General features: G+C 37.9%; 1 protein-coding gene across 6 annotated transcripts in view; it reads right to left on the reverse strand.

Moving 5' to 3' along the window:
- The window catches only part of mvb12ba (multivesicular body subunit 12Ba), a 287,792-nt gene that overhangs the window by 74,211 nt on the left and 187,164 nt on the right, over positions 1-26,417 (reverse strand). For all 6 annotated transcript variants that reach the window (XM_069888146.1, XM_069888144.1, XM_069888159.1 and 3 more), the window contains 2 exons: positions 21,560-21,615; positions 13,591-13,650 (listed from right to left, as the gene is read on the reverse strand). In XM_069888146.1, coding sequence (XP_069744247.1) covers positions 13,591-13,650; positions 21,560-21,615 — 116 coding nt within the window. The remainder of the gene's footprint in view (positions 1-13,590; positions 13,651-21,559; positions 21,616-26,417) is intronic.

The following is a 26,417-nucleotide window of genomic DNA, read 5'->3' on the forward strand; positions in this document are numbered from 1 at the left end:
GTAGGTTCTGAACCTGTGTAGAGTGAAGCTTGAACCACTTTCTCAGGAGTAAATTAACAGTAACATTAACGGTACATGGCAAACACAGGGCATGCTCATTACTTCAGAAAGCAGATAATTGCTTACAAAAATACAAACAAAAGTATAATTATCATGATGGATTGCAGAAAGCAGAGGCCCCATCAGAAAACCCATGCATCAATGTCGACTGGTTAAAAATAATGAAGAAACATTGGAATATATGTACAGAATGAATGCAAAGATGATCAAAAATTGTTAATTTCCATGCTTTTTTATGGTTGACAAGCATGTCTTCATCAATTTACCTCCTACTTCATGATGTCACAACTCAGAGCCTCAGCAGCCTCAAGCTACGGAAGATACAGGACTCATTTTTCAAAATACAAATACATAGAGATGTCAGCTAAAAATGTTTACTAATTAACACTTAAAAAGACACAAATTAGATATGCGTGACTACGAGCAATTATAATCAAGAAGTGTTTCTGTAGTCATTTGGGAATCAAAAGGACCTAATTGCTAGAACAAGCATTCAAAATTCTTGCCACTTAGCAGATATGTTTATTAACACAGATGAGTCCATATTAAGCATTGATACTGTGCAATCAGTATCTTGTGAATGCAGAATGTAGTAGAGTATATCAGTAATGATCAGAGTAAATATTCAATACTTATGCCGCAAAAATTTGAGAAAACCAGCATTTGTTGCTTTCTTCTGCATGCTTTGTGCGCAAGGCTTTGAACAATATGGGAAACACAAAAGACATTTTGACATAACATTGATGGTGCACAAGGCCAGCTTAAACTTCTTTCATTCGTTCTCTTACTCTAAAGCATAAGCCTAAAAAAAGTAAATATTTTGAAGCAAAGAATGAATAGAAAAAGTTAAGGATATTAACTATGGATTTCCAGGGAGCAGTCACTGATGGATTTTGTTTCTTAGAGTATTTTTCTGAAATTAATAAACGGTTAATTTAATGCCTATGGACACATTTTCTGAAATTAATTAATTGACAAATACAAGCCATATCTTCCAATGATCTATTCTTAAATTGCCTCTGTCCAATCCAATACGATATTCACTTTTTTGCTTCAGCAAAATAATCTCGGGGTGATGGGACACATTTTACCCAAGTCACATGACACTGATAATGAGTTTTCTCAAAAAACTGTTCTCAAGATTACAATGTGTGCCATATCTCCTAAATACCGATTGCTGGAATTTCTAAATATTAATTATGATCACTCCTGGTAATCCATAACCAGTGCATAATTATCTCATTCCATCTGAAAATGCAGGTTAACATTTAACAAACTATTTGGATGGCAATGCTGTTCAGCTGAAAACATATTAAATTTACCAACAATGTTAACTTCAGAATTAATTTGTTTCTGTTGCATAAAACATTCAACATTTTTTACGACAACGATTTATTGGGTCTATTGTCTCATTCTTTCTAAGGAAATACACATGGAACTGAGAATGATAACGGGGCTGCAAAAGAGAACTTTTACAACAATTCTATGCGTTCCTCAAATTCAGTGAGGCATTCTGAACAGAAAAAATAAGAACCAATTATGGCTGCATTTAGCGATCTGCTTTCATATTACAAAATAGCATTTGGTACTGCTTTTCCTTAAACATTCTTCCATTAACTAATTAGAATATAAAGCAATGACTTCTCATCACATTCTGCATTCAGAGTTCATTTATCTTCTCTGCCCGCCAGTTCACTAAATACAGCACATTAATGCGCCTCAGATTTGCTTAATCATTTACAGCACATTTATAATTAATACCCTCCTTGATTTTATTGTAGCTTTATTCATCTTGGTTCCTGCATTATTTGTAGTGTCTGTGTTATCTTTCACCCCAGGGTCTAACCCACAGCCCACACAGGGGAGTGGTATTTCTCAAACTTGGTCCTTTGCCAGTTTATTCTGCTATCTGCTAATACAGAAATAGGTACCAATTCTAAATTAGCTGAAAGGCACGAACACAAAAGCCCAATGGGAAAGCAGAACACAAAAAAAAAACAATTCCTCCAGTTCCACATTGAGGAACAGGACCAAAGCAGCATTACACAGATGAGAGAACATCTTGAAGGAAAAAAATATTTAAAATGAAACTGTGATAACCAAATAACCACTTTTCTTAGAATTTCCCATAAATTCTACAGTGTAAACAAAATGTTTTTATATTTATTCAAAAATGGTTTGCTAAATGTCAAACAAAAGGGGAAAAAATCCTTTTAACTTGCAGCCAAACAGCATCAGTTTCAACAGAATTGACTTGAAAATTATTGCTAACACTTATACAAGGACAGCTACACTGTTTGTCTGATTTTAATTTAGGCTTTATATCACTTTTCCTGCAACAATGAAGCGTGGAAACAAAACCAACAAAACAATTTTTGTGAATGATGCAAAAAAAAAGAAACAGGCCACGTTTCAATATACCAGTGACTTCAGTATTTGAAGATCCATAATGAAGACTAGGTTAGTGAAAAAAATCAGCATCAACTGGTAACAGAAAAATAGAATGGAGCAGAAGAATAGTATGGCTGAAATAGAGTGACTCCAGAAGAGAGAAGGTACTTGAGATAGGGTGTCAAAAATTGGTCCATTTGCGTTTCTTTTTGCACTAACTACATGTCTATAACATTTATCTATATGTCTTTTTGTATATTTTTCCCTTGTGGGGTATTATTTGAATTTAATTTGTACATTGTTTGTTAGTCTGTTTTATGTACCAATGTAGCTGCAGCAAGCAGGAATTTCATTGCATCTGCACGTTGTACTTGTGTATACAACAATAAACTCTCATCTCATCTTGAATAGTCAATTTTCATGTAATAAACTACGAGCACAAGTGAACAGCACCATTCTGCCATGTTTAATGTCAAAAATGTACATTGGTAAATTATTAACCTTGTAAGCAAAGGTCAACGTTCCCAACCACTGAGGTACTCTATTTCCAAAGTCGTTTGCTTTCTGTTTCATGAAATAGATGCAGAAAGGCAGTTGCTAATCATCCAATCACATGTTCAGCCAAGGAATGGAGGGGAAAAAAGCTTTTTTGTTGCACAAAAACTTATGATGAATTTTAGGGAGACCTTACCTGAAAGCCAAAGAAGACTAGAATGGTACACAATGTGAAGGGAAGAGGAACTTGTCTCTCAATAGTAACTTTCATAATGTTGGGAAGCCCTAAAATATTTCCCAGGTTGTGAAGATACTCTAAGGTCAGGAGAGCAGCATCAGAAAATTAAATTTTATAATTAAATTTTTTTACAGCACAACTCCAGCCATTTAAACCTGTGTCGCCCAATTACACCCACATTAACCTACAACCCCGTACGTTTTGGAGAGTGGGAGGAAACCGAGCATCGAGGAGAAACCCATGCAGTCAGGTGGAGAACATACAAACTCCTTACAGATAGTGCCAGATTTGAACCTAGGTCTCTGGCACTTTAACAGCATCGCTCTAACTGCTACATTAGTCATGTTGCTAACATGCCTGACAATAGCATGATCATGCAGGAATCAATGGTGCTACTCTGGGTACTACCTATGTGACGTCTGCATGTGCTTCCTGTTTTTGGCTGCATCTCGAGCAGGTGATTCAATTCTTTCCAAAGAAGTGCTGGTAAGGTAACTGGCCCCTGAATGTAAGTGGCAAAAGGAGCATCATGGGCATCTTGCAGGGCCACAGGGAGAGAGGGGATGTGATTGCTCTGCAGGAAGCATTCATAGATTCAATGAGCAAAAAGGTCTCTTATCTTGTAAACTAGTTAAGGTTTTCCAGCACCTACAGTCTATCTTGTTTACCTCCATTAAATTTTTTTAATCCCTTTGCCCTTCCCCCTTCTAATTAATACCCATTTTCAAATTTTGCTGCAATTTGACACCATTCCATTTATAAAGAACAGAGCAGTCCATCTTTAACATCACAACAGGCACTTTAAACTATTTTCTTGAGGTTGAAATCCTGAGAAAACTCTCTGCTTCTGCCAAGAAGTGTAAGAGTTCTGCTGCTGAATAATACCTAACTAAGTTCTGAACTGGTCCACTGCATGCTTGAATAGCAGATGTTGGACCTGAGCAGTGCAAGCAGCACTTCGCCACTTAAGTCGACACTTGTTCCTCGTGTGGGACTGAAATTTGAAAATAAATACTTTTGGTTTCAACTGCTACATCAACACCCTTTCAACTAAATCTTTGGTTGGAAGAGTAAAGGGATTTGCATAATCCATCCAAAAGCATTGCAAAGAAGTTTGAAAAATTTAGTTCTTTTCCAGTAGGTACATAACATTCAGATATACAGGCTGAATTCTGGAGTTTCTTAATTTACTGCATTCAGCCTCTATCTCCCTCCAGAAAAGCTTAAGGAACCCAACCTCCAGACGCGAATATCCACCAGGGCAAAGGTAATTATTGCAAGTAGGCATGGACATATGCAGTGCCCTCCAATAATGTTTGAGTTAAAGACTTTTTTTTCCTTTATTTGCCCCTATGCTCCACAGATTTGTAATCAAACAATTCACGTGGTTAAAGTGCACATTCCAGATATATACCAAATAGGAATAGGCAACCTGGAACAAATGATGTACTTGAGAAGTATTTAAAAAAATGCAATAAACATCTGAAGAAAGAAACCAGGAAGGCAAAAAAAAAGACATGAGGCTGCTTTGGCAGACAATGTGAAGGAAAATCCTAACGGTTTCTACAGGTATATTAAGAGCAAAGGGATAGTAAGGGACAAAATTGGTTCCCTTGAAGATCAGAGTGGTTGGAGCCAAAAGAAATGGGGGCATCTTAAATGTTTTTTCATCAGTATTCACTCAGGAAACAGGTAGAGTTGTGAGAAGTAAGGAAAACAAACAGTGAGATTGTGGAACCTATACAGATTAAAGAGGAGGAGGTGCTTGCTGTTTTAAAGCAAATAAAGGTGGATAAATCCCCAGGGCCTGACAAGATATTCCCTTGGACCATGATGGAGCCTAGTGTAGCAATTTTGCAGGGGCTCTGTCAAAAATATTTAAAATATCCTTAGCCACGGGTGTGGTGCTGGAAGATTGGAAGGTAGCTCGTTGTTTAAAAAAGGCTCTAAAAGTATCCCTGGAAATTATAGGCTGGTGAGTCTGATGTCAATAGTAGGTAAATTATTGGAAGGTGTTCTAAGAGATCGGATATACAATTATTTGGAAAGCCAGAAACTAATTAGGAATAGTCAACATGGCTTTGTGCATAGTAGGTCACGTTTAAGCAATCTTATAGGGTTTTTCGAGGAGGTAACCAGGAAAGTTGATGAAGGAAAGGCTGTGGATTTTGTCTATATGGATTTTAGTAAAGCTTTTAACAAGGTCCAAAAATCCCACATGGAAGGTTAGTCAGGCAGGTTCAGACATTAGGTATTCATGGTGAAGTAGTGAACTGGATTTGACAATGGCTGGACGGGAGAAGTCAGAGAGTAATGGTGGATGATTGCTTCTCAGACTGGAGGCCTGAGACTAGTGGTGTGCTTCAGGGATTGGTGCTGGGACCATTGTGGTTTTTCATCTATATCAATGATCTGGATGATAATGTGGTAAAAAAGGTCAGCAAGATTGCAGATTACACTAAAATTGGAGGCACTGTGGACAGCGAAGAAGGTTTTCAAAGCTTGCAGAGGGATCTGGACCAACTGGAAAAATGGGCTGAAAAATATCAGATGGAATATAATGCAGACAAGTGTGAGGTGATGTACTTTGGAAGGACAAACCAAGAAAGGATGTAAACGGTGAATGGTAGGGCACTGAGGAGTGTGGTAGAACAGAGGGATCTGGGAATACAGATGCATAATTTGACATATTAGCCTTCATAAATCAAAGTATTGAGTATAGGAGTTGGGATGCTATGATAAAGTTGTATAAGACATTGGTGAGGACAAAATTGCAGTTTTGGACACGTAACTACATGAAAGATATCAATAAGATAGAAAGAGTGCAGATAAGATTTATTAGGATGTTGCTGGACTTCAGGAACTGACCCACAGGAAAAGGTTACACATATTAGGTCTTTATTCACTAGAGCATCGAAGAATGAGGGGAGATTTGCTGGAGTATTTAAAATTGTGAAGGGGATAGACAGAATAAATACAGATAGACTTTTTCCACTGAGGGTAGGTGACCAGAGGACATGTGTTAAGAGTGAAAGGGGAAAAGTTTACGGGGAACATGAGGAGGAAATTTTTCAGAGTGGTGGGGGTGTGGAACAAATTTCCAGCTTAAGTGGTGAATGCAGGTTCACTTTTAACATTTAAGGGGAATTTGGACAGGTACATGGATGGGAGAGGTATGGAAGGCTATGGTTGGGGTGCAGGTCTTTGGGACCAGAGAGAATAATAGTTTGGCATAGACTAGAAGGGTTGAAGGGCCAGCTTCTGTGCTGTAATGTTTATGGTTCTAAGAAGAAAAACCTGACTTTTTTGTCAGAAATAGATTTAGGTGCATGTTTTTTAAAAAAAAATCTGTTAAGGGAATATAAACAGTGTCATTTTCTCCCCTTTTTCCACCCTCCCTTCCCTCCCCCCTCCAAACCCATTAAACGTTCAACATATACAATACAATAAACCCATTAAACAATGTCATCAAACAATGAAAATAAACAAGAAAATTGTGTCATCTACTTTTACACACTGGGTCAGTTCATTTTGTCTTCTTCTCATTCTATCATTTTAGGGGGTAGAGGTCCACGGTATGCCCTCTCTGATGTGTTCCATGTACGGTTCCCAAATTTGTTCAAATAATGTGACTTTATTTTTTAAATTATATGTTATTTTTTCCAATGGAATACATTTATTCATTTCTATGTACCATTGCTGTACTCTCAGGCTCTCTTCTGATTTCCAGGTTGACATGATACATTTTTTTGCTACAGCTAAGGCTATCATAATAAATCTTTTTTGCGCTTCGTCCAGTTTGAGGCCTAATTCTTTACTTCTTATATTACTTAGAAGAAAGATCTCTGGATTTTTTGGTATGTTGTTTTTTTGTGATTTTATTTAATACCTGATTTAGATCTTCCCAAAACTTTTCCACATTCTCACATGCCCAAATTGTTACAAATGGGAACTGTTGTTCCCATTTCCTTCTTACAGCGAAATCATCTATCTGATACTTTTGGGGCATGGTGTATAGCCTGTGTAACCAATTATATTGTATCATGCATAACCTCGTGTTTATTGTATTTCTCATAGTTCCGGAGCATAGCTTTTCCCATATTTCATTTTTTATCTTTATGTTTAGATCTTGTTCCCACTTTTGTTTGGGTTTACAGCTTATTTCATCATTCTCTTTCTCTTGCAGTTTGATGTACATGTTTGTTATAAATCTTTTAATTATCATTGTGTCTGTAATCACATATTCAAAGCTGCTTCCTTCTGGTAACCTCAGCCTGCTTCCCAATTTGTCCTTTAAGTAAGTTTTCAGTTGGGGGTATGCAAACATTGTACCGTGAGTTATTCCATATTTGTACTTAATTTGTTCAAAAGATAATAAATTATTTCCCAAAAAACAATTTTCTATTCTTTTAATCCCTTTTCTCTCCCATTCTCTAAAGGAAAGGTTATCTATTGTGAAAGGGATTAGTTGATTTTGCATCAAAAATAATTTTGGTAGTTGGTAATTTGTTTTTTTCCTTTCTACGTGAAGCTTCTTCCAAATGTTGAGCAGATGGTGCAGTACTGGTGAACTTCTATATTGTACTAGTTTTTCATCCCACTTATAAAGTATATGTTCTGGTACCTTCTCCGCTATTTTATCTAGCTCTATCCTGGTCCAATCTGGTTTTTCCCTTGTTTGATAAAAATCTGATAGATATCTTAATTGTGCTGCTCTATAATAATTCTTAAAGTTTGGTAGCTGAAAGCCCCCTTGTTTGTACCATTCTGTTAATTTATCTAGCGCTATCCTCGGTTTCCCCCCTTTCCATAAGAAATTCCTTATTATTTTCTTTAGCTCATTGAAGAATTTCTCTGTTAAGGTAATTGGTAATGATTGAAATAGGTATTGTATCCTTGGGAAGATATTCATTTTAATGCAATTTACCCTTCCTATCAGTGTTAGTGGTAAATCTTTCCAATGTTTTAAGTCATCTTGTAATTTCTTCATTAATGACTGATAATTTAGTTTGTATAGATGGCCTAAATTATTATCTAGCTGTATACCTAGGTATCGGATTGCTTGTGTTTGCCATCTAAATGGTGCTTCTTTCTTAAACTTTGTGAAATCCGCATTATTCATTGGCATCGCTTCACTTTTATTTGCGTTGATCTTGTACCCTGATATTTCTCCATATTCCTTCAATTTCTTATGTAATTCTTTTATTGATAATTTTGGTTCTGTTATTAACTATGACGTCATCTGCAAATAGACTGATTTTATATTCCTTCTCTTTTATTTTTATCCCTCTTATTTTATTTTCTGTTCTCATCAGTTCTGCCAATGGTTCTATAGCTAAAGCAAACAGTGGACATCCTTGGCTAGATGACCTGCTTAATTTAAATTGGTTCGATATATATCCATTTACTGTCACCTTCGCCAATGGTCCCTTATGTAATACTTTAATCCAATTAATATATTTCTCTGGTAGGTTGAACCTCTGTAGTACTTCAAATAAATAATTCCATTCTACCCTGTCAAAGGCTTTCTCTGTGTCTAAAGCAACAGCCACTGTTGGGGTCTTATTTCCTTCTGCATGGATTAAGTTAATGAACTTACAGACATTGTCCGTTGTTCGTCTTTTCTTAATAAATTCAGTTTGATCTAGTTTTACTATTTTTGGTATACAGTCGGCCAATCTGTTTACTCATTCAGGTGCATGTTGATTCATTCTGGTTTTTGAGTCAAGGATGACCAGCAAAATCATTATCTGAACTGAAAGCAGCTATGGTGCAATTCTCACCATTTAGAAATGTGACCAAGCTCTATGTTAAATTCTAACTCAGTGTTGAAGGTGGGCTCAATTTTAACATTTAAGAAGAATTTAGACAGGTACCTGGATGGGAGAGGTATGGATGGCTATGGACTGGTGCAGGTCAGAGGGACTAGGCAACAAAAAAAAATGGTTTGGCACAGACTAGAAGGGCCAAAGGGGTCTGTTTCTATGTGTAATTTTCTGTGTTTCTATGGTTCAAAATATATACAAATACCCTTTAATAAAATCTGGAATGTGCTCTTTAACCACATGTGAATTGTTTGATTACAAATCTAAAACTGTGGAACACAGGGTCAAATAAAGGAAAAAAAATCTTTGTCCAAAACTTTAAGGAGGGCACTGAAATAATATGAATCTAGGCTATAATAATCTGCAAGAATGTATAGAATCCAATTTAATTAATTTGGTCCCTTCAGTACCAAGGCTATCAATTACAAAACTTTCTGCTCCAAGGATGACTCTCAAACGTGATAACACTGTCTGTAGACATCTATAAGCATTAATCACTGTTCAGATTTCTAAGCTCCAGGTTTCCAATTTACACTGTTAATGAAAAAGCTTTTGTTTATTTGGATCCTTTCGTAACTCTGGGATGCCCAAAGGCATTCACAGCCAGTAGAAAACTGAAAGTATAGTAAAACAGAAAACACTGTTTAGCAGATCAGCAATATCTCTGGAGTGTGAATTCTCATAATTGTTTTAGTTCCATAACTTTGGAACTGGGGAAAACCTAGAAATGAAATGCTTAAAGTTGCAGAGAAAAGATGCAGAGAGAGAGAGAACAAAAAGATTAGGGCAAGAAAAGTCTTTGAATGTGTAGTGGAAGGTGAAGGCAAGACAAACTCTATCCTTGTTTTAGATAAGAGTTGAATGTCAAGACAAGTTCAAGAAAAGGAAATTATGTGATGTGGGAGGAGAAACTATGAGTGAAGAAAGTCGAGAAAGGAGAGGAAAGAATTAAAGACAGATGGGTTGAAGCAGTGAAGTGGAAATTGGAAAAGGTGATGAAACTTTCAAAGTTTGTACAGAGCAAGAAGCAGCAGATATACTAAAACAAAGGTATGAGGGAGGATGTATGAGGAACACCTCAACAAGGAATGTCACATGTATCCAACAAAGAGAGGTTTAGATTGGACTCACGTGAATTCCACTAACCGTTCCTCTGAATAAAGAAGTGAATGATTGCATTTGTTGTGTAATAAGTGGAAAACCAATTGGCATACTGCTTGGTATCCAGCGTGGAGATCAGTGATCCGGTAATATTTGGCAATATTAGTTGAAGGAAAATGTTGGGTGGATTTCTGCTCCACCCAAGTCTCCAGGAGAGACAATTTCTGCTTAATGTGTTATTTAAGGAACAATGCAGCAACCCATAGAGTGGCATTAGAGTATCAGCCAAGGTTACATGCTCAATGTTCATCTGGAATCCACAACAAAGCATTTGAGATAAGATCGCTAATGCTGAATCAAACCAGATAAAATAAAACATTCAGGGCTTCATGTTCCTGTGGACTTTAAACCTTCATGCTTTTGTAAAAAAAATTCAGCAGCTAAAAGGTGCCACACTACATTCAACTTGAATGGTCACAAGATCACAAGGCAAAGGAACAGAATCAGGCCACTAGGCCCATCGAGTCTGTTCCGTAAATCTACACTAAGCTACTATACACTAGTTCCAATTTCCGGCCTTTTCCCCATATCCCTTGAAATTGTCACTAATGAGATACTTGTCTATATGTTGTTTAAATACTTGCAGGGATCTGGCTTCCACTGCTGTATGCAGCAGTGAGTTCCACAGATCCACGACCCTCTGGTTAAAGAAGTTCTTCCTAATCTCTGTTTTATATGGATAACCTCTAATTTTCAGACTATGACCCCTTGTCCTTGATTTACCCACCAAGGGAAACATCTTACCCGCATCCACCCTATCTAAACCTTTCAAAATATAAAATGCCTCTATGAGATCTCCTCTCATTCTCCTATACTCCAATGAATACAACCCAAGAGCTGCCAAACGCTCCTCATACGTTAGCCCTTGCATTCCAGGAATCATCCTAGTAAATCTCCTCTGCACCCTCTCCAACAACATCACATCCTTTCTAAGATAGGGGGCCCAAAACTGCATACAGTACTCCAAATGAGGTCTCACCAGTGCCCCATGGAGCCTCATCAACTCCTCCTTACTCTTATACACTATTCCTCTTGAAATGAATGCCAGCATAGCATTCGCTTTCTTCACTACCAATTTCACCTCGTCATTTACTTTCAGGTTTCCCTGCACGAGGACACCCAGTTCCCTTTGCTCATCTGAGATTTGAATTTTCACCCCATCCAAATAGTATTCTGCCTGTTTATTTCCACTGCCAAAATGTACAACCGTACATTTCTCTATGTTAAATCTCATCTGCCATAATTTTGTCCAGTCTCCTAATCTGCCTATATCCTTCTGCAACTTTACAGTTTCTACTACATCTCCTACTCCGCCACCTATCTTGGTGTCATCCGCAAATTTGGCCAAAAACCATTTATACCACAATCCAAATCATTAACATAAATTGTAAACAGCAGCGGCCCCAATACCGACCGACCCTGCGGAACATCACTAGTTACAGGCAGCCATCCACAACGGGAACCCTTAATTTCAACCCTTTGCTTCCTGCCTATCAGCCACTTTTCTATCCAGTTTAATAATTTCCCTGTAATTCCATTGGCCCTCATCTTATTTATCAGCCTAATATGCAGCATTTAACATTTTAGGATGAATGCTAATGCACTTGAATAAGACTTGGTGCTGTTCTTATATTGTTATCTTAACCAGATTCATTGTCATGGTGCTAATTAGGTAGATGATGATCTGACCTGCGCATCAGCAAGCAACATTAATACTTCTAAATGATTTGGCCAAGTTTTTCTCTTTGTGATAGGGAGCACACAATAATCTGAAGAATAGATCTGTGAAAGTGGTCACATTTAAACATCTTCATCTCAAGACAGAATACCATTGGTCAATTTATCCCTGATCTCTACTAGCTTCAAACTTTTTCTAACCTGGGGTCAAGCTGTAGAAAAAGAAAACAAGTTTGACATGAGTCAATAGGCACTTTTAGGTAGACCAAACACTCGTTTATAAAGTTGGAGGTTCTTCCCCCTCACGGCTAAAGACGTACTTTCCTGAATGCTCCATGGCCGGCTCCGAGCCACAGATTCCAACCCTTCTCAGGAAAGGATAATCGGCAGAGCTCAGCGCTCCACCACCTGACCTGAATGTACAGCCGCTGCAAGCGGCTGGTTAGGGGTGGGCTAATGATACCGTCAGCCTGCGACCCATCTCCCCACTCTCCCCTCTCCCTCCAAGGCAGGGGTGACAGGCGGGAGCCATCGGGACAGTTTGGACCGTTGGGACAGCGGGGGCCAGCAAGGTAGCGGAAGTTGTCAGTGGGGGGCCGGTGGGGCAGTGGGGGCCGGTAGGGTGTTGGGAGCCTACAGGGCAGCGGGGCAGCGGGAAGCTGTCATCGGGGAGGGCAGCAGGGGCAGCGTGGACTGTCAGGACAGCGGGGGCCAGCAGGGCAGCAGGAAGCTGTCATCGGGGAGGGCAACAGGGGCAGCGAGACCATCGGAGCCGGCGGGAGCCATCAGGGTGCAGCCAGTGTGGGCTGTGACAGCTTCACTAGGTAGCTTTGGCCTTTGGGGCCGCTCTTTGCGGCTCAAAACACAACAGGACAATGGCTGTCTTCCCTACCCATAATCCCCCACGCAGCTTGAACTCTTCTGGAAACCACAGAGTGGTCCAAGCTGCCTGAGGGATTATAGGTAGGAAAGATAGCCATTGCTCTGCCGCGTATTTATGACGGGTGGCACTATGGCTCCAGTTGCCTAGGCTCCATCGGCTCCAGAGGGCGCTATGAGATGCCTCTGGATATGAATGGGACACTGGAACAGCCTTTTAGGACTGCTATCTGAAAGGAAAGTTCTTAGTTTTCCATCCGCTCCTGTATCTGGCCTCAAGGTGGAGGTCTGACATGAAATGGCTTTATAAGAACCTTCCAACGAACAAGGAGCCATGGTTAAGTCTTTTTCCAAGTTTGCAGCAGGCTTAAAATGCAACATCAGTGAACAACCCCAACTAGAGCCACGAACTTCAGTAAGTGAGCAGGGCCTATGACATTCTAATTCCAATTTAGCAAAATGATAAATGCTCATTGGTTAAAATTCAATGAGTGATTTTTGATGTTCTGAAATAGATATTATTCCATTAGATTAATCTTATCAAGAGATAGATTTCAAATTAAGGAAATGTATGAATTGCCAAGAATGTAACTGACAAATGAGAAACAAAGGGAGCAATTATGAATGATTCAAACACATTAACTCAATAACTTGTTCAGTGCTAGTTGATAGTATGCTGAGTTACATACAATATCTATCAACTTATAATATGGCCTGATGGATCAGTTTATTCAAAATATTTGCTTTGCAACATGAAAACAATCAAATTGCTTGCATTTGAATATTATAGTCTTGTGCTTTATTTTGCCATGAAGGGCACCAAATAATATTTCCTTCCTTTCAGATGATTTAAAAGATACTTACTTCCCTTTCTATTTCAGCCAACGATTTGATTGTTATGCCCATTAAATCATCTGGCTGCACCTGCAATCAAATTGAAAAATTCAAAATTGAGGTTTTAATAGAAATGAATCCAAGACAAAACCTGAGAGTACAAAATTATAGCTAACATTAATTCTGCTAAACCACCAATACTAAAACAAGGGTTATTTGACAGACTAAAACCTATGATTACAACTAATCGTTTTACACATGGCTGCATATCTTTTTCAGATGCTTTTGTGACAGTTAACTGCCTACAGTACTTTTGTTTTCAAAAATCTATTTACTCATCTTCAATTGTAGAAAATGCTAATCTATAATTTTACAGCACATATTCAATAGAAAAACATTTTCTCAGATCAGTTGTTACACTCTGCACAACATAATCTGAGAATGTAAGAAATGGAAACAGAAATAGGCCATTCAGTCCTTCATGCCTGGTATTACACTCAATAAAATTATGGTTGATCTATGCACCACTTTACTGAAAAAGGTTTGTTCTTGGGGGTCACTTAATATCCAAATTCTGGATTTCCATTAATTTTGCACCTTAGATTGAATCTGTTGGGAGTATAAACCCAAAACCCAACCCATATCCCATCCTGAACATAGCCAGTCACAACCTAATCCCATCCCAACACATTTTTAATCCCTAGTCCAATCCAATTCAATCCCATCACACGCAATCAGAACTCATCCAACTCAAATCGTCACCTTACATGAAAAGGCCTCATGAGTAGGAGTGGAAAAGCAAATAAAAGAGAAATTGTGGAAATTAGGAGAATTGACAAAAAGCTAGGATAAAGAAATAGATTTTCAATGGTTACAGGATGTTATATCTTGCTAGAGTTTGTAGAGAATTAGATATAATGTCAAAGAGATCAAGGTTGAATTTGACAAGATAATGGGGCCCATTCATGGACTATGATCATAATTTGATTACTTAGGCAGGAAGGCTCTGGGAGTTTTCTATCCGATGTCCAAGCCGATACTCAATTCTTTACAATTTATTTGCTGGTGATCGTGTTTAGTGGGAGGGTTTAGATTATATGGTTTTTTTTTTCCTTTTTTTCTTTATATATAACTAGAAGAGATTGGTCTATTTTGATAATCACAATGTATATCTCAATATTAGAATAAGAGGTGAAATTGTCAAGGATTTTTCACTTTTTTAGAGAATTATAAAATTATAAATTATGTGATTCATATTCTGTATTTCATAATATAACATTTATATAATTAATTAATAGCTAAGCAATATATACATATAATATTTCACTATCAAATTAATAAAAATGTTTTAAAAGGATAGATTTTAAGAAAGTTAAAATGATAAAAATAACGGATAAAATATTTATTGAGAAGGGCAGGGCTAAGAGAGCAAAGCTGTGTCACCACAGTAGGTAGGTGGATGGACATATTGAGATAGAGAATTGGAAGAGTGTAGAAATAGTTTATATCAGCCATTCACAACTTTTTTTGGCTATGGCCTCCTTAGGGGTCTGCTCAAAGTTTATAAGGCCCCTTCCCTATGAAGCTGTCAAGTTTAATTGGTTTCTTCTATACTTCTCTCCTACCAACTACATTTAAAAAAAAGTATTTGATGATTTCAGTCTGTGGTTTCCCCTTAAATGTGCTGTAGCTCCCAGAGGGGCCATATGGTCCACAATGATAATAACTGTATGAGAATAAGGGTTTGAAGGAAATTAAAACTTTAATTGCTAAGTGAATAATTAAAAAAATAGTTAAGCTCCATATAAAAAGCAAGGAGAACCAAGTTCAAGGCAGGCTCTGGATGAAATGTATGACAAATGGAAATTCGAGTTGGTGAGTAAGATGCAGGGCAGCACAACTAGTGGAGCCACTGCTGCACAGCTTCAGTGGCCCCAATTCAATCTTGACTTTCAGTGTTGTCTGTGTGAAGTTTGTAGGTTCTCCTGCTAACTAAATGGGTTTCCTTCAGGCGCTCCTTTTTCTTCCAACATCCAGAAATGTCCAGGTTGGTCGATTAACTGGCTGCTGTAAGTTACCCCTGGTATGAATATGATTATTTAGAACAGATGTCTATTGTCGAAGTCACATTATCATTAAAAGATAATGGTTTAACTTTGTTGATGGATGGCAGACTAAAGATTCTGTTTCTATGTGTAGCGGATAGCGTGATGCTATTACAGCGTCAGCTACCCAGGTTTGAATCTGGCACCGTCTTTAAGGAGTTTGTTTGTACATCCTCCTCATGATCTGCTTGGGTTTTCTCCGGATGCTCTGACTTCCGCCCATGCTTCAAGAATGTACAGGGTTGGTGGCATGTGTTTAAATGGCCGGAATTGGCTTACCATAGAACATTATAGCACAGAAACTGGCTTCTTAGGCCCGTCTAGTGTGTGACGAACCATTTTTTTTGTCTAGTCCACTGACCTGCATCCAGTCCATAGCCCTCTATACTTTTCCTATCTACATACTGGTCCAAATTCCTCTTAAATGTTAAAAATGAGCCTGTGTACACCACTTCAGCTGCAACCTCGTTCCTCACCCCCACCACTCTCTGTGTGAAGAAGTTCCCCCGAAAGTTTTCCCTTTTCACTTTTAACCCATGTCCTCTGGTTTATATCTTGCCTACCCTCAGTGGAAAAAGCTTACCTACAATTACTCTGTCTATGCCCTTCATAATTTTAAATACCTCTATCAAATCTCCCCTCATTCTTCTACCGTGTTGTAATTTAAAATGACAAGTTATAAATAAAGACTCAAACTGTGGGTACAGATGGCAAAAATACTGAGAAGGAAGTTGGCAGAAATGAAAATGGAGTACAATAGTAGGTGATGTGCTAAATGTGTGAATTGAGTATCTGGATGGATAGGATGCCATGGAACAGATATCACGAATGCCTATTATCTGGTTCAGCATGAATCAGGAATGTGGAAGGGAGACTAGCATTAGCAACAAAGAGAATTTAAACAATAGCTTAGCTTTGTGACAGTAATTAAGACAAAATTCTGACTCATCCACTACTGTGCAACAAACAAGATCTCACTTGGAGGTATTTGTGGCATTGAGGGACATGGAGGAGAGAGTTGTTGACATTAAGGGTGTAGAAACACAACCCAAGGATAGACATTGTTAAATAAGTGTGAAAGATAAAGGCCAAGACAAGACCTTTGGAGAAATACATCAGGACAGCCCCAGAATTAACAATATGGCTTCAGACTTGTGCTTTAATAGATTCTGAAGAAGTTTAAATGTTTTCATTTTGGCATTGCAAAGCAATTATATTTATTGTACCTGGCTTAAGGTGACTGAAGGAGTCCTTCACTGTCAGAGGTAATTTCTTGTGGATGAGATGTCAAAGTGAAATGCTGACAGCTCTCTGCAGGACAGTGTTAACAATCCCATGATACTACTTCAAAGACAAGCAGTGGAATAATCCTCTGTGTCCTTGTAAATATTTTCACCTGACTGATACAGTCAATCTGGTGATTATAACATTGCTATTGGTGAGAGTTTTCTGTGCGCGAATTGGCTACAACGTTTCAATAATGGTGAGACTTCAAAAGCACTACTGGTTGTAAAGCATTTTGAGACATTATAAAAGGAATATGAAAAGTCTAAATAATGTAAGGCACTTTTGGAGCTACAGCAGATTATGTGGCAATGGGATGCACCAAATTCCTATGACATGTTCACCTTATTGGTAATGATTCTGTTTAAATTATTCAGATATTAAATAAAACTATTTTAGTTACAACCAACCACATTCCCCCTCTTCCAACAATGGAAATGCATTCTTTTTTTTTTAAATTTTTAAAATTTTTCACACTATGAACCATATCAATCAAAATACATATAAACATTTCTCTCTTAAATCTACACAGTGGCATTTTCTCCCCTTTTTTTCCCCCTCTACCTTCCCTCCCTCCTTCCCACTCCCCTCCAAACCCATTAAACGTTCAACATATACAATACAATAAACCCATTAAACAATGTCACCACACAATGAAAATAAACAAGAAAATTGTATCATCTACTTTTACACACTGGATCAGGTCATTTTGTCTTCTTCTCATTTTATCATTTTAGGGGGTGGAGGTCCGATGTAGGCCTTCTCTGTTGTGTTCCATGTATGGTTCCCAAATTTGTTCAAATAATGTGACTATTTTTTAAATTAAATGCTATTTTTTTCCAATGGAATACATTTATTCATTTCTATGTACCGTTGCTGTATTCTCAGGCTCTCTTCTGATTTCCAGGTTGACATGATACATTTTTTTGCTACAGCTAAGGCTATCATAATAAATCTTTTTTGCGCTTCGTCCAGTTTGAGGCCTAATTCTTTACTTCTTATATTACTTAGAAGAAAGATCTCTGGATTTTTTGGTATGTTGTTTTTTGTGATTTTATTTAATACCTGATTTAGATCTTCCCAAAACTTTTCCACTTTCTCACATGCCCAAATTGCATGTACTGTTGTTCCCATTTCCTTCTTACAGCGAAAACATCTGTCTGATAATGTTGGATCCCATTTATTTAACTTTTGGGGTGTGAGGAAATGCATTATCTTTTAATGGTAATACATTTTCTCTAATAGAAACAGTAAAAAGTCCTAAAATCCAGACTGCTTGGGGATGGGGTAGGTCTTGATTTTGAAGATTCTCGGGCAGTACTTTTAAAATTCAAATTTATGGAAGAATAAAGAAGAGATGAACAGATAAATTTTGAAGTTTATTCATTAGCAAATACAACATGCTTCATTTATCAAAACAAACAGTTTTAAAGTAAAATAAAGTCAACATAACAAAAATGTAAACAAAATTTCTCACTACAAAAAAAGCATATAATGCTTGAAATTGTGTTTAAAAATTAATATTGTAATATCCCTTAGCCAATATGCATGTGTAGATGGAGTATTATCTTTCCATTTTATCAAAATTGCATGTCTGGCTATCAATGAAGTTAAAGATAAAATTTGGCTTTGAATTGAATTCAGTAATACATCAACATCTTGAGATGATCCAAAAAGAGAAATTAAAGGGCAAGATTCCAATTTTAACTTAAGAATTACTGATAGTGTTTGAAAAACTTTTTTCCAAAATTCTTCTAAGCTAGGGCAGGTCCAGAATATATGAACTAAAGAGATATCACCTATTTCAGATTTGTTCCTTAAGGATTTATGTCTGAATAAAAATGTGACAATTTAATTTTTAAAATATGTGCTCTATGGATCACTTATTTAATTAAAACTTTATTTTCCAACTAATTGTGCTTAATTTTTATTTGAACCAATATACGTGTTGCTAGATTGCTCAAATATTAAGAAGATGCTTTCATTTTACTGGCTCTATAGAATATATATAAACAGCACCCAGTAGCCTTACCACGCCTGGGATTGTCTGATCTTGGAAGCTAAACAGGCACAGGACTGGTCAGTACTTAGAGGGGAGACTGCCCAGGAACACCAGGTGCTGTAGGTTTTCATGACGTTGGACAAAGTGGTGACTCTCTGTCTGCCTTAGTGTAGACAACAGCTAAAGAATTTCACATATGTCACATTCTAAATGTAGTATTACGTGACAATAATGAAAAGTTTACCTTTATATTAAAAGCATAAAGCAGTTTTTATGGCCTAATTTTTGTTTGTTCAAGAGTGGGTAGTTGAAAACACCATATTAACAGGTCCAAAGTTGACATTAACAGGTACAAGGTGTGCAAAGATTATTTTTGCATTTCGCATTTTTCCATTTTCATACAATTCTTCACTGAATAAGATGACATGCAAGAAATGGATCCCAAGCTTGCTTTAGCTTCTTTAGGTGGCTCAAGATGTATTCTAAGTTTCAAGTCCTTCAGGTTTCCTTATTAATGATCAGGGAATGAAAAGATGAAGTGCTGCAATGCTGTGCAGAAAATGAGCAACATTTGCCATGTGTCTATTTGCCATGTAAGATAAAGCTTTGATAAAGTATGCATTTTTTTTCTCATTATACAGTTCCATCATTTAATGTAAATGCAAGTAGTGATGAAAACGTGTGGTAATAACTTTAGTCAGATATTCTTTTACCACTTTATATTAAGATAATGAAAACAAAATCGAAAGTGCGATTTAAAAAGTTTATCCATAATCAGTAACCTTGCATCCTATATGTTTCTTTTTGTGTGCTTTAACTTAATATAAAGATTGGAAAAGAAAAGTGGGATTTTGTGAATAAGGTGCACACATACTATATAAGTAAATTGTGGGAAAAAAATGTTCCTTAAGGGCAGAGATTTAATTGGGCTGAAATTCTACCCACTTTGAAAAGAGTCAGAGCAATAATATATGTTTTTCAGTTTTGGCATCAGGTCACCTTTCAAAATATTTTTAAAAGAAAAGAGACTCCCTGACATAGCAAACTATTTCATTGCACAAAAAGAAGCGCTTCTACTTCCTTAGGACTTCGTGTAGGTTCATTATGACATCAGAAACCGTGGCAAATGTGTAGTGCAAGTCTGCTGACCAGTTGCATCATGGCCTGGTGTGGGAGCACCAATAGCTCTGAGTGGAATTCCCTACAAAAGGTAACGGGCACAGCCCAGTACATCACAGGGAAAGCTCTCCCCACCAATGAAAACAATCTACACGGAGAGCAGCAGCAATCATCAAGGATCCACACCACCTAGGACACGCTCTGTTCTCGCTACTGCCATCAGGAAAGAGGAATAGGTGCTACAAATCTCGTACCATGAGGCTCAGGAATGGTTGCTACCCCTCCACTATCAGACTCATAAACTACAGACTCAATCAGAGACATTATTTACTATTTGCACAGTTTGCTTACATTTTTCTTTTCTGTACACCTATCTTTTTCTTGAATACAGTTTTTTTTCACTACCAACAAGTAGAAATTCTGCCTGGCCCTCAGGAAAAATAATCTTAGGGTTTTATGTGATATCATGTACGCACTCTGACAATAAATTTGACCTTGAATTTGAAATTACTTCTTTTGCGGTTACTCTAAACAAACGATTTTGTGGTTCAAAATATTTGTATTTTAAATATTCCAAAAACAAGGAATACACAAATATAAATTTCTTTTTTCAATACTCCCAGTATTAAATTTTTGTATCATGAATCTCATAGTATTCAATTCAGTCAGTTTCAGCAATACATTAGTCAAAGAATTCATCATTAGTCATAACAATGAAGTATTTGTAGTAGGGTAATATTTAGCTCAAATAAAATTATTTTATTGGTTTCTAGACAACATTTCTAAGACATTTGTGTAATAGACCATTGGAAATTGCACAAACTTTAAGAGGATTTCCATCTTGGTCCGTCCAATATCAATTAGAAACGAGCCTATAATTTAAGTTGAAATGCCCCCAACTCTATACCTTGTGCCATCAACTATCTTAATGTCCATTTTATTGTCCAAATCTTCTCCACGGTTAACATCACTTCTCAAGTGGTGTTAAAATTGCTTTAAGAAATGTTCTTAAGCAATATTGATTGCTTTGAAACTCAGCAGAGGTACAGCTGCTGTCTAATTAAGATTTAGTACACCCTCGGAACTAGATTTGGAAAACAGTGTGGATAAAGATATTGGACAGCAGCCAAAGTATGCACATGGTAAAGTGGATTCATTCAACCAAGCTGGACAACTTAAAATTGCAAAAACATTTGTAAAAATGGTTAGGGTATTTTCGAGCAATCAAGCATAATTCAATTAAAATTTAGAATATTTATTTTCTAGACTTTGTTATTCATTCATTATGAAGTTCCCCCCTTCATTGTGGAAAATAAGACTTTCAAAAGCACACAGTTTAACACCTTGTTTATCGACACTGTGGAAAATTCTTTTACGTACCAGTAATGATATTTAATGGATCTTTAAATTAAGGATGAAAGTTAAATATTAATTTGACATCTGGATTTAAAACTGGGAGAAAGTTTTAGTTGCAGCTAAAGGTACTTACAGTTTCTATTGCACTAGCGAATTTCTCGGAAATCGTGAAAGGCACACCATCCATTGCTGAAACAGGCAAAAAATGTTAGTTAATTCTTAATGTTGCTTGGTTAGGGTTCTATATTAAAGATTTACAGGGCACAGATCCAAGTAACAGATAAAGGGTAATCATTCTTTAAAGACTGCAGGTTGTTCTCGTGTAGCCAAGAATGAATTAATTTCATACAATAACATGGCTGCATTAAATTTATTGAGCTATTAGATAATTCACCATAAAAATACAATCAATGGTGGGTTCCACTACACCTTAAAGTGGAGACCTTCCTGGACAGCAGGTGGTTAGATTTGCACTCATTTAAATCCTTCCTTTTGAAACTTTATGTAAGGTAACAGTATGATTAAGGAAGCTTGTTTGATTCAATTAATTTTCTTGGATGCAGGGAAACAAGCCTAGAGATGCAGCCTTTTTCAGTGAATGCTCTATTTTTCTTAAACAAAACATGAAAGCTATTGACAGTAGTGCGAATGATACTCCAGTTTTGATTTGCTAAGTGTCAACCTTCAGTGAAAGGAAGAGAGCAACATTTTAAGTTAAATTATAAAGTTCTGAACTCTTTTTAAAAAGTAATGATGGTTATGATTTTATTGCTTCTTCCTAGGATACTTTTATAAAGCAAATACTGTATTGAAGCAATCAAAATGCTTTAATTATAAAGGTTAACTGATACAGTTTTGAAAGAGCAATCACCTTTATAAGTCATATTGACCAAGTACTTTCAAAAAATTAATGATGTTATTGTCGAACACTGTATTAGGCGACCACCTGCATATGAAGCCAGTCCCTCAAGCACTCATTAACTCAGAATTTAATAAGTTATTGGGAAACAGCCAAACTTTTGGTTGGATAGTTCAAGTCCTGGATTTAATGATTTATGAGTTTATCGAGTATCTCCTATAAACATTTTTATGGCATGATTAACACGTCCAAAAGTTTTGCATTTAAAATTCTGCAACTATCTGATGCATCTCAATTCTGACATAAGGCTTCTACTCACAGGCAGGACACCCAGCTCAAATGTCCAAGCATGCATATGGTAAGGTGAGCCTATTTATTGGAACATATGATTGGCATTGTTATATTAAAGAGACTCAAGTTTCAAATCCTTTTCTTTTCAAATCCACCCATACTCAACTCAGCAACATGAACTTTCTTAAAAAAAATTAAATTCCTTGTTAAAATGTTATAAAGTCAGAGTTTTACAGCACAGTAACAAGCCCTTCAGCCCAACATGCTCATGCTGACTAGGTTGCCTACCCAAGCTAGTCCTATTTCCCTCTGAATGGTCCATATCAATTTCCTCTCCACATACTTCTCTATAATTCTTAAATGTTACAATTCTATACATGCTTCTACACTTCCTCTGTCAGCTTGTTGCATATATCCAGCAGCTTGTGTGAAATGCCTGATATTAGTATCTTTACTGTGCAATTATGCACTATTCCTGCAAGATTAAAATAAGCAACTGTATAATCAAAGATTTTAAAAAATCAGATGGAGGAAATTATGCAATTCAAATGACCACTATACCCAAATTAACAATGATTTAGTATTTTGTTGCCCATCACATTCAGCTGAACTCTAAATTCAGAGAACATTCCTGCTGCCAAATACACCTATTACCTATGGATCATTTAATTTAGCCTGGACAAGCCTGAAAACGATGAAATGCACCAAGTCCAAGTGTTGAAACTACGAGCACTGAGTTTCTGCAAAACAGGGTTCAATTCAAGTGAAGTACAATTTTCATTTCAATTTCCCAATCCTATTTAATTTTGCACAAGTATGAAATGTGCTAACCAATAAATAGGAAACCAGAAGAATTTTTCAGAACAAGGTGTCTATCAGTAATCTTTGTGCAATTTACCTTTCTGAGTGAACCATAGTGTGGAGTTTAATGAAGCCTCTAAAGCTATTTGAAATTAGTACTTTTTTTAAAAATAGCGTATATGGCTCGAAAATATTCTTATTCAGTTGACAGTGATCATGTTGAAGATACAATGCCCGTATAAATGAAGGGAAAGTGAGAAAAATTCGACGATTCTCAGGTTATTTTCTAAATAATATACTAATTTGATTACATTAAATGTTGAACTTTAGCTGCACTCGACGAGCCTTTGGACAGAAGAATCCAGTGGTAAATAATTAAAACAAAATCTTCTGGGACCTATCCAGAAGAATACTGATTACAGTTGTAATTATTTGAGTAAAGCACCAATACATGGTGCATTACAGCTAGTTCATTCACCTAGCACAAAGGAGGAAAATAAGGACATGCCACAGGCTCACCACTTTAATTAGCATCCTACGAAACAAACGAGCTTCAACACAGCTGTAATTAAGCAGGGCTGTAATTAAGTATATGCCCTTTATCATAATGATCATGGTTAGAAATGGCAAGTAGCATGAAACTGTATTATTAATCCTGTAACCTCACACTGAAACGACTGTACATAGAAATCAGCATGTCAAGGCTGTCAAATTTTAACACTGCCCTCTGTTGATAAAATACATGCTTTTAGAGGGTCTATTGCGTTTTGATCAACAATTCAGTAACTTGAACTTTTCACCAATAATGTACAATATTCAAGAATAAAAGAAACCTGTTTGTAATCTTTTTAACCTCAATCTGTCAGATTTCCAACAGGCGCTAGAGAAGAAAAGCTATTTTAACTAACTCAGTAGTAAAGGAGCAAAATGAACACATTAAACTTAATTGAACACATTTTCCGTCCCTCAATAACTGTCCATTTTTTTAAAAAGAGAAATATTTTAGTGAGAGCAAATCAAAGTGAGAATGGAAAACAAATTAGTCTCCACTTCACCTGCAAGGGGGTCAAGTGGAAGCCAGTTCATTTGTTCATGTGCTTTGTCATTTGGCATGGGAAATCATGTCTTTCCATCCATCACGGTCTCTGACCTCCCCAAATTGTAGTTATTGCCTCCCTTGTTTCTAACTATGATGTTAATCCATCTTCCAGGCCCTTTTCTAGAGAAAAATGCAAATGTAAAGACAGAGATTCTCCATCTTTACATCACTGCACTTACCTCCATAAAAGGTCCAAAGGCAGATTGACTGCTCAAACTCACTCCAGCTTTCATCCACCTAGTGGGGTGCACTTAGAGGTGGAGAGAAGTCGCTCCAGCTTCTGCATAAAAGGATTGCCACTGAAAGCGGCTCCAAACAGGAAGTTAAGAAGATTGATGTCGCGTTGACAGCCCCGTTGCCCTGTCACAGAGCGGCCGATGGAGCTGTCATGCTGCGCTTGCTCACTCCGCCCCCTCTCCTCACACTGCCTGCTCCTGATAGGGCTGTCAGGCAGCAGGGCGGGGGTGGGGGGGCTGTTACAGGGCAGCCGCTGCTGTGCTACACATCCCGCCCCCTTTTGCCCCAGGTCGCCAGCTCTGGGCTACATAAAAGGAAAGTACTACCCGCCTTTTCAGTCCTTGCCTTTTTTTTAAAAACGTGAGCAAGCAAAGCGTGGCTTTTGTGCATAAAAACCTCTATTTTCATTCTCTATCTGCCTCTGCTTCATTTTCATTCCAGCTTTCCAGTTGTAACTAAATGTTCTAATGTATCTCTTCACATGATGTGTCAAAGAATTTTGATTGCTGTTTTTGGATTCTTGTTTTGTTTTCATTCTTTGTAGCCAGGTAATGGGGGGAATTTAGAAAAGTGTAGTTAAACACATGAACATCACCCTGAAGTATACTTCTGGGGATTGCAAATAATTCAATGATTCTACTTAAAACAACAAAAAAAACCTTCTCAATTTCAGAGGCTACCATAAGTAGCAGAGTACAGATTTACTAGTAAGTTTTATAGGATTAAATTGAGAATTGATTGAATTGCAGCGGCAGCTACACTGCTAACTGAAATAACACACAACCAGACGGGTTGAGCTCAGTGAGCAGAACTGATTTATTGCAGGCTGCTTGGCTGACATTATACTCCCAGCCCGGACCTGGCTGAGAACCACGCTGGGGGCTTCTGAGCCCGGTGCCGAGGTTGAAGGGGAAAGCCCCGACGGCGCCATTTTGGCTGGCTGCCCCATTGCGTGTATTACAAGTGGGGCAGGTTCGCCTGCCCAATGGCTTGCTGCCACACAGCCCTTCCCAGAACCGGCACCGATGTCCTTTTTAGTCGGGCGTCCTTGCTTCTTGGGCGAACTACTGGTTCGGTGAGGTCAAGGAGTGCTGGCTTCAGCCTGTCCACCATAAACAGTTCCCTCCTACCGCCGATGTCCAGCATGAACGTGGACCCTGAACGCTGGATGACTTTGGACGGCCCTTTATAAGGCCTCTGCAGAGGTGCCGTGGAAGGACCTTGCCGAATAAAAGCGTACTCCATGGAGGGCAGCTCGCAGGGGTCATAAGAGGCCCGTGTGCCGAGTCTGGGTGGCGAAGGAGCCCAACTGGGCCCGGAGGTGGGGGAGTAGCTCATGTGGTGACTGCTGGGGGTTGTGAGGTGTGTTGACGAACTCATCGGGTAGTGCTAGTGGTGCGCCATAGACCAGCTCGGCTAATGACGCCTGTAGATTTTCTTTGGGCGTCAAGCGGATGCCCAGGAGCACCCAAGGCAGTTTGTCCACTGAGTCGGGACCGGTGAGGCGGGCCATAAGTGCCAACTTAAGGTGGCAGTGTAGTTGCTCGACCAGCCCATTGGCCTGCAGGTGATAGGCCGTGGTGTGGTATCCCGATCCCCAACCTGTTGGTGAGATGTGCCCAGAGCGCATGATTCGGGACGCTGAACTGGGCGACCCAACTGTGCAACAGCACTCAGGAGCAGGAGTCCATGGAGGCGTCTTGC

Source organism: Narcine bancroftii, chromosome 1, assembly GCF_036971445.1.
Source record: "Narcine bancroftii isolate sNarBan1 chromosome 1, sNarBan1.hap1, whole genome shotgun sequence".
NCBI classification, from domain to species: Eukaryota; Metazoa; Chordata; class Chondrichthyes; order Torpediniformes; family Narcinidae; genus Narcine; species Narcine bancroftii.